Source organism: Scophthalmus maximus, chromosome 10, assembly GCF_022379125.1.
Source record: "Scophthalmus maximus strain ysfricsl-2021 chromosome 10, ASM2237912v1, whole genome shotgun sequence".
NCBI lineage: Eukaryota > Metazoa > Chordata > Actinopteri > Pleuronectiformes > Scophthalmidae > Scophthalmus > Scophthalmus maximus.
The window spans coordinates 14,594,318-14,607,500 of NC_061524.1; the positions used below are offsets into that span (position 1 = coordinate 14,594,318).

The following is a 13,183-nucleotide window of genomic DNA, read 5'->3' on the forward strand; positions in this document are numbered from 1 at the left end:
AAAAGGGTCTGGAGCTTAATGGGCCACATTCCACAGTTGTAAAAACGCAGTAGTACAACCCTGAGCAGTCAAATGTTATCAAATAAGAACAAATTCTGTTACAAATTCAATTCAATTGTATTTGCCAAAGCCAAAGAAGACTGAAGCAATAAATCCTTCATTAAGAATTTCATTATAATGAAAAGGCTCATATTTCAGGAAGCAGTCGGAACAAAAGTCAGTCCCCCCCGTCGTTGTCCGCCTTCATCGTTGATGACAGATCTGGGTCCTCCTTTTGATCTGACTACGATGAACGGCTCATATTTAAGAACAAGTCGCATCAGAAGTCAGTACCCCAAGTCAGCGCTGCCCTCATCGTTGACGAGCGATTCGGTCCTCCTCCTGGGTCTGGATGATTTCCAATGTTGATCTCATGATTTCCCAGTTCTGGCAGCTCAACCCCCACCAACCTCTGGTGTGTGCTGTGGACCAAATTGGTGTGGCAACAATCGATTTCAGTGGGGCGGATCACGACACTAAACTTGTGCTCAGGTGAGAGGGTGTAGACAACGGAGGGAGGCAGCGTTCAGCTCTAGAGTTCAGACTGTTTATCTGGATGCAGTTCAGATAAACAAATGCAAAGTCCACCCCGCAGTTTCTGTACATGTGTGTCTGTGTCTGCCATCAGAGCCGGCCCTAGCCTCTACGGGGCCCTAAGCAGTTGGATTTGGGGCTTGCCCCGACCGCCACCAATACTATTGTCAATGCTTGGTCGTTCGCACACCTTCTGTAAATCTAACACGGCCATTATCGACTTTAGAAGGGGCAGCTGTGTTGCTTCTGTCAGCATCACAGGATCACAGGAGCACAGGATCACAGGAGTGTGTGTGTGTGTGTGTGTGTGTGTGTGTGTGTGTGTGTGCGCCTTTGATCCGTTGATCATTGCATCAACGGGGATTGTACGATGGGATTTCAATGAACTATTATCAAGAATTGTCTTCCCACCTGTGATCACAGTGAATGGAGCTTTTTCCCTGAAGCCACCCACTCCGGTGTCGGGATCACAGAATCCAAGAGATAGCGATCGCTGTGTGACACTTCTGAAAAAGCCGGCCTAGTCTTCATGTGCCAAAGCTACCAGGTAAGTGCTCTCTCGGTGGATCCTTTAATCTGTTGATTAAAGGATCAGCTTGTAACTGATGACATTAAAATTGAGGTCGTCCAGTGATCGGCGAGTGACTGTGCACCTGAGGAGGGAAGCTAGAAAAAATATAGGTCGCACGCACACGAGTGTACAACTCATTCTGCTTAGTTAAAGGAAAAGGGGATATCAGATCTGTGCGGGCGGTACAGTCGTGTTCTTTTTCATGCAAATGTGTTGTCTGTCCTGTAACAGAGGAGTCCAGACTGCCAGGAGCCCCTGGCCCACGCGGCAGGGGGGAGGTCAGAAGTGTTGATGAGGAGGTCACATGAGAGGAATCTCCTCCGGGTGAGTGACAACAACACCTCCCATCTCGTCCCGGCGACGTTGTTCTCTCCGTCCGAAGGTGCCTCAACGCCCTCCTCGCTGACAACAGTGAAAACTGGAGGAGACTTTCTATTCCGCCGCCGCTGTCAATAATGTACGCTGAGATATTTCTGTGGATTTTTCCCACAACAAACAGAGGGTGTGCACTCACATCCCCCTTCCCTTGGGAATACGTGTTTGGACACCGCAGCAATACAATATGTGGACTGCTTGGAATAACTCGAAGACTGAAAATTTGCAGGGTTTTGTAAATACAGAGAGCAAACACACATGCCAAAGTTTATGACAACAAATGGCAAAAATTGTGTTCGGACCATTTCCTGATTTGACCTACATTTCCTGTAAATTCATTTCGCTGTTCCTCGTTTCTTCCTCTTGCCACCCGGACACACTCCAGGCAACAAAGCAGGAGTAATCCCGTATTGTTTGACGGTAACCCGGGCCAGTCGCCTCCTTCCCACCACCTCCCCTCCCTCTCTCCCTGCTTCTCTCCTCAAAACCCTCCCTCTCGCCCTCCTCCGATCCAACTCTCTCACTCCCTCTCTTCTTGGTGCCAGTGTTTTCCAGGCTATCACACAGTCAACTTCAACTTGACAGCTGCCGCCGCAGCCAAAGGCATATCAGGTTTCCACGGAACTGGACGAGAGAGTCACACGCCCCTCGCAGGATTACTGGAGATCAGGGCAGTGCGACTGTCCTTCCCTCCCCGGCCGAGGAAGGTGAGTTGACAGCTGAACGCTCACTCTTCCTTCCCGCGCATGCATTTTGTTTTCCTCACTACACGTGTCGTCTTTTCGCGTCAAACTCACCTTCCCACTCACGCCCTTACCTTCGCCTGGTGCCTATAGGCCGAGAACTGCTCAGACAGCGTGTTCCCAGAGTACCCGTTTGTACAGTAAATATCCCCGGGATGCTCTGTGTCAGCTCAACAGAGAGTGATCATGTAATCCAATGACCGTCTCTTTGAAATGAACAGTGCACTGTTCTTTCTCATCTCAATGGCTCGCTTTCAACATAAGAGGAAGCAAATGTGCTCAGTTAGTCGGCGGCTTTGCCCTCAAGTTATTTCCCTGAACACCTACGAAATCAGTCCGTTTTATGCGCGTACATATTCAAATGTTGTTTCATGCAGGCAGAATTAGTTTGGGTAAACAAGAGTGATGCAGGTACCCGGGCGAGGCAGACGCAGCTTTTCCTGTGTTTACACTGTGAACACGGCACCGACACTGACGTTATATTCATCCCCTTCGTGTACCATCACGTCTTCCCAGACTTTTCCTGCTACTTAAATGTCAGCATATCCTGCGCTCCATGACAGAAAGTGTCTGGATAAGTATGGTATGAAGCAGAAGCTTTAAAGGGCACAGCCGTTATTCTCAGAAACTAAACAGGCGTTACCTTAACATTTAGATTTTTCGCGTTTACAAAATGTCACTGTTGCGTTTATTCCTCCAAAATAGCAGCAGGTTTTTTTTTCTTCCATTGCCACTTGGTCAGGAGCGGTGCTGCAGCCTCTCTCCGTGTGACTCAGCCTGTGGGTTTCGAGTGTGTCATTGTATTCAGTCTTGTTTCTGTCTTGTTTCCAGATGCATTAAAAACGCTCCTCCCCCTGAAGTCTTCCGCCCGCCTCACCTGTAGACATGGGGTCATGCGGGATCGTGAGGGGCCCGGGACATGGGGCCCGCGCTGGCGCGCTCAGAGCCGCCGTCGGAGTGGTGCTGCTGGGGCTCGGCCTGTCCCTGTCTGTCCCCGCACGGACGGCCTGCGCGCCGGCCGCAGCCCTGCAGAGCCTCACCCAGCCCCAGTACAACGACACGGACGGGACCATCTCCAGCGCGGGCTTCTTGTCACCCTTTGTCAAGTCCTTCCTCCACACAGTCCAGCGTAACCCATTTCCCGCAGGTCAGTCAAACCTCCCCCGTCAGTCCACTGTGCTCTGTCCAGGCTCCAGCTCACAGAGCAACCAGATGCAATTTAAATCACCTTGAAATCTTCTGGCTCTCATTCTCTGTGCTGGGCAACATTTACCTACGGGGGGGGTAGGGGGGGGGGCAGAGGTGAGCCATCAGGTTTGAACCTTTCCTGCTCTGCGGTAATACAGCCCATACAAATAGGCTGACAGGATTGGTAAATCAATAAGTTAATGGGAATTCTTGTATTGTGCCCTGTCAATGTTTAACCTTTATGTCCCACTCTGGTGTTACTGGACCAGTGATTCCTCTGACTCACCTGTTGTCTATTGTCTGGCCCTGTGATGTGTTGTAATTGCTCCATAAACCCTTCTCTATTTCATACATTACTTCCTGCTTGGTATCGTTTGAGCAAAAAAAAAAAAAAACCCCAAGGAAATTGTCCATTAACGTTTGTGCAAAGTCATTTGAACTGAACAAAGGTTCATCAGTCACAGTGGATTGAATGTTGACATTGTGAGGGGATTTCGACCAACAGCCACTCAGTGACGCATGCAGAGACGCTTGTTTCACAAAGCCTGTGTGTTAATCGGCGGGTGTCAACTGTTGTTTGAACACACTTTCTCAAGGATAAGGCAGAAGGCTCGTGGCTCACTTCAAACCGGGGGTTTCTGCTTCTTTATAAGCCCCTAACCCTTAAGGTTATAAATATTACCAAGTAAATGGGGAGTTTTTTAAATATTTTTTTGCTCTGCAGCCTCAGACAGGATATTACAAAAGGCCGCCGATCGAAAGGCAGAGGTTTTTGTCTTCAATATTTAATAGGTAGAAAGGACAAAACGGTAAAGTGTTAGTACAGGATACACCCCAAACAGTCCAACGCTCAAATGTTCACAACTCCCCGCCACCCAAGAAAGATCCTCCAGTATATGTTATTATAATGTAGAACAGGAACGGTTAAGGCAAATGCACATTTCCAGTACATTCGCGTCACGCTGCCGTTTGACGTGACACACACAAATGGTGAGAACTACACAGAAATGTGATGTAAAGGGCACCTGCACAACGCGTCATCTCAGGTTTACCTGCGCTCCGTGTGAATAATGTTTTACAACACCATGCCTCGGTGGTACCAGAGAGGGCAGGTTTTGTTTGTTGTGTGTGTGATTGTGTGTGTGTGTGTGTGTGTGTGTGTGTGTGTGTGTGTGTGTGTGTGTGTGTGTAAAAATGTAATCTCTCCCCCTGCCCGTCCTGGTTCCCTAGTTACCGCAAGATGGAGGTGTCAGATTTCCCCTCTTACAAAGTGAGAGATTAAAATGTTTGTACGCAGCACAGGACACATTGTCCCCATGTCTGGGCTTTTGTGCATGGATGAGTGTGACAGAAACCGCCCGTGGAGAGGGGTAATTAGCTCTGCCTCGCCTCTAAAACACGGGTTTCGTGCGTCTTCCGAAGTTTACAAAATAAATGAAATAATAACCACAATAGAAGTCCCAAAATATATATTTTTCTCTCTCTCTCTCTCTCTCTCTCACTTCTTTCTAGAGCTGATCTTGAAAATGGTCCACGATTTTGAGCAAGGGTTGTCAGATGAAGAACTCATCAAAGAAGTAAGTGAATGTACATGAGTTTCTACACACAAATCAGACATTGGGGGGGGAAATGACACCCACCGGTTCTCAGATCGCCTTGATCTGGTAATCTGAGAACCTTTCATGTTAAAGCATTCTTGTGTGTACGTAAACCAGTCGACTGAAGTTACTTAAAACTTTATTCATGTGCTCTGGTTGTGGACTGTCACCAGAAAAGAGTAAAACTGCCGCTCGCTGACGCCTCACTGTCTTGACGACAGACCACCGAGATCTGCCGCCGATGCCCGGAATTAATATTTGTTCCCTTTTTTAGCTGTGATCCACATGATTTGTGTGTGTGTGTGTGTGTGTGTGTGTGTGTGTGCGTGTGTGTGCGTGTGTGTCCTTGGCGTCCAGGCCCTGGTGTACGAAGTGGGTTTCCTGGTGTGTGCAGCAATCGGCGTCCTGTACATCGTTCTGATGCCCGTAGTTGGCTTCTTCCTGGCGTGCTGTCGCTGCTGTGGCAACTGCGGTGGGAAGATGTACCAGAAGCAGACGTCCTCCATTCAGTGTCGCCGAAGAACTCTCTACTGGAGTGTGTTCGTCACCACGGCCATTATACTGTGAGTGCGTGCGTGTTTTTTGACCGGCATCGTGATGTTGTTGTTGGCGATGGCGTTATCTGAAATCAACAATGGAAACAGAGAGCGTGACAGTGTCTCACTGCCTGTGTGCATCTCCCCTCGGGTCAGCATTATGTTCCTGCCTCTGTGTGCATGTTTACAGTGCCGGGAACATTTGCATGTTCAGAAGCAATGAAGCCCTCCATGTGAGTGTGGCCCAGAGTCCACCGCAGCTCAACACAACCATAGGCAACATCCACACCTTCCTCACGGCCGTGCCTCAGGTGAGAGGGGAAACCCTGTTGTGGATGGAAGTGCATAGCACGAGTTTGGAAACACACACAAAGGTCAAACGTGTGCGACCTCAGCGCGGCTGCATTCGTCGCTGCTGGTTGACTTATTGCTCTTCAACACTCAGCACTAATAGTGTGAATAATCTTGTCAGTGTCCGTTTAGGAACACAGTCACACGAATTCCCGTCGTCAGTCCGCTGTGTATCGACAGCTTTTGTGCGAGGCGCAAACACACACACACCCCAACGCTCCAATCAGTCCTCTGATTAATTACCAGTCTTGCTCTGTGCTCCAGTGTCAATACACTTATCTCAAGCTGCGATGAGAGCGGGGAAAGGTTGGAGGCAGAGCTAGGCTGGTGTTGTCTTTGTTCTATTTAGGACTAGCTCATGTAACCAGTATACTCCATGTTCTCATTGGTTGCATTCCAACCGATATCTTATGCGCACCCTTTGAAATGGTTTGTGTTTTTTCCCTCTGCCTTTCTCCAGGAAATTTTCTACGTGGTGAACGCGAGCCACGAAACCATACAGGAGGTCAACAGAAACCTGGACGGTAAGAACAGGGCAGCGATGCTGTGCAAACAGAGGGGCCACCTTTGTTTGCTGTGACCGGTGCAGCACAGCGCCCCGGCCCTCGTCGCAGGACTAACCCTCTCTTCCCTCTTTGTGTGTGACTCAGACATCGGACCACAGTTGGGAACAGAGATCCAGGAGCGCTTCATGGTGACTCTGGGCCCGGCGCTGCAGCCAGTGAGACTTCTGAACCAAGGTGCGATGCACCTGCATGCATTTGAGCGTAAAAAAAATCTTGTGCGGATATCGCACAGGAGATCAGCAGGCGGGGTTCCGCATCACGCAGGCACTGTGCGGGTACTGCTGACAACTTACCCCGACACTGAAAAGTGATGGTTAGTTGTTGCATAATAATAAAAAAAGAAGAGACAAATACAGACTTGCTAGTACATGGGTTGGCACTGCACAGGCCCAGGGGCTCTGAATCAGAGGCTTGTTGGAATGTTACAAAGCTCAGTCAAAAGCAGGGGGTTGCCCTGGCTACGTTGGTCCTCCAATCGCCACATGACTTCTTTACACATTGCGCGTCTACTGCTATACTATGGCCTCAGAGAGCCTTCATCGGGATTAGTAAAGCACTTTGACGTGTATCACAGGCTCCCTTAAATCATATCCGCTAAGGAAAGGCAGTTTTGGTGTGGTTTGCAGCCGATTGTCTTGTTCAGCGTTAACAAAATACTCAGTCCGGCATAAAATCCCTTTCTTGAGGTGATACGTCACTGAGCAACATGTCTGAACGCTGCACTGCTCCCTCTTTAAGTAACACGGACCAGACTCAGCAGAGCAGTGTGGAACATATTTGCAAAGCTTCACTAAATGCGACTGGATAACAGAGCCGTTGTTTCATTTGGTTCTTCCTAAACTGCTTTTCATTTCCCAGCCAAGTAGCTGAAAAAAAAAAAGGATACATGAATGTCTTAAAATTAGCATTAAAAAAAAAGAAAGGTGCATACACTGAATAGTATACGCTTGTTTATTTTCTTCATTTCTGTGAGCAGAGACCAGAAACATCAGTGTTCAACTGAACGAGCTGGACTCATCTTTGGCGCAGCTGCGGTCCAGCATGAGCCGCGTCCAGGACAACGTCACCGACGTCAAGAATAGCATCAACCGGACTTTATCCAAACCAACCTGTGTTGGCTGTGCAGGCCTAGAGTCAGAGCTGCAGAGGCTCACGCTGGACACCTCTGTCGCCGTGAGTGCTGATTTTTGTGGTATTCCTTGTAGGCAGCGGGTGGGAGATTGTTTTTCGTCTTGAACGTTAGAATTGAACGATATCAAATTGACAAGACCATATTGTGAGGCAACAGGAAGCATCAGTTATGCAAACGAACAACGTCTGACGCAGACTGAGACACTGTGACACATGATGATTTTTGGCTTTGTCTGACAGCTGATTTGTCCTCCCATCTGTTCATCTCTATTCCTCCTACACTCCTCTTTCTCTGACACATACAGTCCCCCTCCCCTCCTCTCCTCCCATCCCCTCTCCTCCTCCTCCTTCTCTCCCCTCCCCTCCTCTCCTCCACCTCCTTCTCTCCCCTCCCCTCCTCTCCTCCCATCCCCTCTCCTCCTCCTCCTTCTCTCCCCTCCCCTCCTCTCCTCCCATCCCCTCTCCTCCTCCTCCTTCTCTCCCCTCCCCTCCTCTCCTCCACCTCCTTCTCTCCCCTCCCCTCCTCTCCTCCCATCCCCTCTCCTCCTCCTCCTTCTCTCCCCTCCCCTCCTCTCCTCCACCTCCTTCTCTCCCCTCCCCTCCTCTCCTCCCATCCCCTCTCCTCCTCCTCCTTCTCTCCCCTTCCCTCCTCTCCTCCACCTCCTTCTCTCCCCTCCCCTCCTCTCCTCCATCCCCTCTCCTCCTCCTCCTTCTCTCCCCTCCCCTCCTCTCCTCCCATCCCCTCTCCTCCTCCTCCTTCTCTCCCCTCCCCTCCTCTCCTCCACCTCCTTCTCTCCCCTCCCCTCCTCTCCTCCCATCCCCTCTCCTCCTCCTCCTTCTCTCCCCTTCCCTCCTCTCCTCCACCTCCTTCTCTCCCCTCCCCTCCTCTCCTCCATCCCCTCTCCTCCTCCTCCTTCTCTCCCCTCCCCTCCTCTCCTCCATCCCCTCTCCTCCTCCTCCTTCTCTCCCCTCCCCTCCTCTCCTCCCATCCCCTCTCCTCTCCTCCTCCTCCTTCTCTCCCCTCCCCTCCTCTCCTCCCATCCCCTCTCCTCCTCCTCCTTCTCTCCCCTTCCCTCCTCTCCTCTCCTCTCTTCTCCTCTCCTCCATCCCCTCTCCTCCTCCTCCTTCTCTCCCCTCCCCTCCTCTCCTCCATCCCCTCTCCTCCTCCTCCTTCTCTCCCCTCCCCTCCTCTCCTCCCATCCCCTCTCCTCCTCCTCCTTCTCTCCCCTTCCCTCCTCTCCTCTCCTCTCCTCTCCTCCTCTCCTCTCCTCCTCTCCTCTCCTCTCCTAATCAGTGTTTGGGGGGAAACGCTTTACAATTTATAACCTTCATCATAAAAAACAAGATAAGTCAATAACAAAACAGAGCGATACCATCCATTCATTTAGTCGTGGCCTTGTGGCTCTTTGATAACATCTATAAAAAAAGGGGGAGCTTTGTTTTGCTGAAGTTTGCTGCCTCCCTCTGTCGGTCTAAGGCATAACACGATTTGTTCACAGATTCCCAGCTTGAGCGAGTTCCAGACGGAAGTGGATAAAGTCATCCTACTCAATCTCACGTCGAAAATCCAGCAGGTTTGTGCCCCCCCCCCCCCCCCCCCCCCCCCCCCAATGAAAAACACACTACTGAAATGTATCTCTCTGTAATACAATGTGCGCTTTGAACGTCTCAGTTAGTGGACAGATAGTGGGAAGAGTGTGAAAAGGTTTTAACCAAAGATAACAGTATGAACTGTGATGAATGGATTTTTACCCAACTGAAAGCCAGTAAATTTGTGTAAAAAGAGATGAATCAGGTTTATTTTTCCCGCCTAAAAATATAAAAACTTGCCTTCATTACAGGTGGAGAGTCATTTCAACAGCCTCCCCCAGAGAGTGATCGACGACACCAAGGATGTAGTTCAAAGTTAGTGATCACGCATACTGTCACGTTAGGCCTTTACTTCTCTTTCAAACTCTTGATTAACATATGGATATGGTCATTGTTTGTTTGTGTCTTAGAGAGCAAGCAGCTGCTGGCTGACATAGGAACACAGATCTCCCAGTTTTCCAGTGAGATCCCTTTGTCCGGTCTGACGAACGCGCAGGGAACTCTGAATCAGGTGCAAGGAGAAATGGTCAGGATGACCTCCGAGGTCGCGAGAGTCGAGCGCATTAGGTGAAACACCGCCTGCGAGTGCAAAACGTGCACGGTCGATGGAAGAGACGCAGCCACGGCTCAGAATCATCGTGTGTGTGTGTGCGTGTGTGTGTGTGTATTCTTCTCCAGATGGAGTGTGTTTGTTGCCCTGTGCTGCGCGGTGCTCCTGGTCGTGGTGTGTAACCTCCTGGGTCTGGTGCTGGGCCCTCTGGGTCTTAGGCCCAAAGCGGACCCCACAAAGCGCTCCTGCACGGCGGATTGCGGCGGCACCTTCTTCATGATGTGAGTGCTGCGTTGCAGTGTCAATTTCATTCTCAGTCGCGTTGCTCCGCCAAACCGATTGTCTCCCCCTTCCTGATCACTTCTTTGACCTCTGCCCTGGATGTGGCCGCAGGGGGGCGGGTTTCAGCTTCCTCTTCTCCTGGCTCTTCATGATTGTGGTGCTGCTGTTGTTCCTTGTGGGTGGGAACACTTACACGATGATCTGTCGTCCCTGGAATGACGGCCAACTGCTGAAGGTAACACGCGCACACACACACACACACACACACACACACACACACACACACACACACACACACACACACACACACACACACACACACACACACACACACACACACACACACACACACACACACACACACACACACACACACTAATTCAATGACATGCAACGATGCTGCAGATTTTTTCAATTTCTTTGTGTCAATGTCTAACGCCTCGTCTCTCCACAGTTCGTTGATTCTTCAGGTTTCATTCCAGATATAGGTCAAGCTTTAGGAATGAAAACTAACATCAGTCTCTCTGATATCTACAGGTATGCAATGCCACTTCTCCTTGCACATAGGAACAAATGCATATGCATAAGGTCCATGCATTCACACCAGCACGATTCACTTTTTCCCCCGGCTCTGAAGTTGCTGAATTAATTAGCGGATGTACAAATACACTTATCCCAATTTCACTTGCCGTCTATGTTTACAGCGACTGTGAGGAAGACAAGACTCTGTGGACAACACTCCACTTGAATGAAGTCTTAAACCTTGAGGAAATCCTCAATGTATCTAAGGTGGGTTGCTCTCCTTTTGTAATTGTTCAAAATAAGTAACTTTCAAACTTACATTAAATGTATTTATCGTGGTATTTAAGTGTTTCCCTGAGCAAAATGTGCCCGTTCCGCTGGGTCTTCTTCTTATTTTAGTTTGATGGTGAGAGGCGCTTAGCATTTAAGATGCATTCCTGCCACCCACCATGCTGGACTAAGCTAAACTAAAGTCTCTCCATCAATGCGGTTTCTTTCAAATACTCAAAACAGAGATCTACTTTCCCTCGTCAACGCTGCAGCAGATTCCCAAGACTCAAACCCCCCCGCCCCACGCTTCTTCAATTCCTTCTTCAGCTCTTCTCTCTCGCTCCGTTGTTTACTTTCTGACGGTGACAAATAAAAATGCGTTACTTTTCCCTCATCCCAATGTATCTTCCAGGCCTTCGTGGACTTGCTGCTAATTAATAATTCCTTCTTCAGCGTCTGCTCCTCTAAGAGCCGCACCCTTGCACAGTTTAAGGTCAATGGGATGAGCAGTTGTTGAGAAAATCTCTTTAACAGGATATAATAATTTGTAATGTTCGTCTTCCCCTGTCGCTCTCCTCTCTGCCGGTCGCAGTACACAGACCAGATCCAGAAGCAGTTCGAGGATACGGACATCACGCTGTCCGCCATCACTCTCCTAAGCCCCGAGCTGAAAGGCCAGCTCAGCAGCTTCTCCGGCAAGGCTAATAATTTGAACTCCACTGCTATCACACAGCAGGTAGGTGTTATTCATGGGCTCACATGTATCTGTGTGCACTTCTACTGTACCTCCATGTGATTGTGATGTAGTGCCTCTTGCTTGTCTGACTCAGATCAACGACCTTGCCAGGATCAACCTGAATACGACAGCAGACGAACTCGACCTCGCCGCCTCGGCAGTGAGTGTCAAGGCAACATCGCACACGAGTCACGGCCCATAACTTGATTCTGTTTTCCTGCATTATAAACACATCACAGGTCCTCACTTGAGTATTCTCCTCTCGCGCCTTTGTTCTATTTACTAACCAGCCACATGGTTGTTTCTAGACAAACGCTGCCGTTCAAGATGAGCTCCGAAACGAGGCCAACAACCTGAGGCAGATCCAGGCCAGCATAGAAACCACCATCATCCCACAGCTGGTGCGTACAGTTTTTGCTACTTGCCCCTTTCTGGATTTCCTTTTTTTTTTTTTGGTGCCATGTCATCTGATTTTTTACATAAACATTTTACTGCTTTTGCGCCTCAGGAAACCTTGAACTCGACCGTCAAGCGCCTTCTGTCCCTCACGAAGGAAATCAATGTGAGTAACACCTGGAAACTGCCAAGAGCGGAGGTGACTTCTCCTCTCTTTTCTTTCCGTGGCTTATACATTTCTCCCCTCTCTGGCTCTCCCAGGGAACGGTGGGGGAGGTGCTGAGGAACGTGGGAGCAGCGCAAGACTTCCTCAACACAAACACGACACAGATCGTCAAGACTGTGAGTAGAGAGAGCCGAGGGTCACATGATGAAGACGGGACGGGGGGGGGGGGGAGAGAGAAAAGAAGAAAATGTGCACCATGTGGTCTGTTAATGCCTGTGGCTCGTCAGTCATTTAGCCAGAGGGGGCACGTGGATGCTGTTTCGGCCGTGTGATGCTGTGTTGTTCCTCAATTACAGTTAGGCATGCTCTTAAGTAATGAATTACTGGCAGGGATGAAGCTAGAAATACTTCTCTGACTGTCTCCCACCATGCCGACCCTGAGGTCATCTCATAGCAGTGTGCCAGAAACCCTCAGACGCCAAACAGGGAGAACCAGCATTGAGGAGCGAACGAACGAACCAGGGCAGACCGACTTCCTCCTGAAGATACCAGACTACAACTCCCTCCTAGCGTTTTTGAGCTCCTCTCCGAATTTTGTAATACTTTCAGCAACAATCCATAATAGAGGATAATGTAATAATAATTGTTTCTGAATTGAAGATATGTGTTTGCTGACGCATCGATATTGCTCATTTTGAACGGACATGAAACGTGGTCGATTGCAGTGTTTTGTTTGGTTTTTCTAATCCTAATTCCAATTGCAGTAATTTCCCTACGGGTCACTTCCGAGCGTGAACCCAGAACTCCACATTCCTCCCAGTGTTTCCTCATGACTTCTCACTCTAAAGCAGGGGGGGAAATGTATGGAATTTATACCCTCTCTCTCTTTTGATCCCAGGTAAGCAGGAGCTTTTTGGACTGTCAGCTGGGTTACTTCAATTCCTACGCTGACTGGGCCAACCGCATGGTAAAGTCCACTCAGATCTTTGCCTGGCTTTTAATGTCTGTGAACACGTTTGAGTTGATCTTTGGCTGACCC

At 49.4% G+C, this 13,183-nt stretch overlaps 1 protein-coding gene across 1 annotated transcript in view; it reads left to right on the forward strand.

Annotated features, from left to right (window-relative positions):
• The first annotated feature begins 959 nt into the window (after positions 1-959).
• The window catches only part of prom2 (prominin 2), a 13,296-nt gene continuing 1,072 nt past the window's right edge, over positions 960-13,183 (forward strand). Inside the window, exons 1-23 of the mRNA XM_035606977.2 lie at positions 960-1,120; positions 1,376-1,468; positions 2,065-2,226; positions 3,094-3,409; positions 4,963-5,027; positions 5,406-5,611; positions 5,775-5,895; positions 6,396-6,459; positions 6,586-6,675; positions 7,478-7,674; positions 9,132-9,206; positions 9,474-9,537; positions 9,633-9,789; positions 9,901-10,053; positions 10,166-10,289; positions 10,509-10,591; positions 10,759-10,843; positions 11,439-11,582; positions 11,677-11,742; positions 11,891-11,983; positions 12,091-12,144; positions 12,240-12,320; positions 13,043-13,111. Coding sequence (XP_035462870.1) covers positions 3,148-3,409; positions 4,963-5,027; positions 5,406-5,611; positions 5,775-5,895; positions 6,396-6,459; positions 6,586-6,675; positions 7,478-7,674; positions 9,132-9,206; positions 9,474-9,537; positions 9,633-9,789; positions 9,901-10,053; positions 10,166-10,289; positions 10,509-10,591; positions 10,759-10,843; positions 11,439-11,582; positions 11,677-11,742; positions 11,891-11,983; positions 12,091-12,144; positions 12,240-12,320; positions 13,043-13,111 — 2,253 coding nt within the window. The 5' untranslated portion in view covers positions 960-1,120; positions 1,376-1,468; positions 2,065-2,226; positions 3,094-3,147. The remainder of the gene's footprint in view (positions 1,121-1,375; positions 1,469-2,064; positions 2,227-3,093; positions 3,410-4,962; positions 5,028-5,405; positions 5,612-5,774; positions 5,896-6,395; positions 6,460-6,585; positions 6,676-7,477; positions 7,675-9,131; positions 9,207-9,473; positions 9,538-9,632; positions 9,790-9,900; positions 10,054-10,165; positions 10,290-10,508; positions 10,592-10,758; positions 10,844-11,438; positions 11,583-11,676; positions 11,743-11,890; positions 11,984-12,090; positions 12,145-12,239; positions 12,321-13,042; positions 13,112-13,183) is intronic.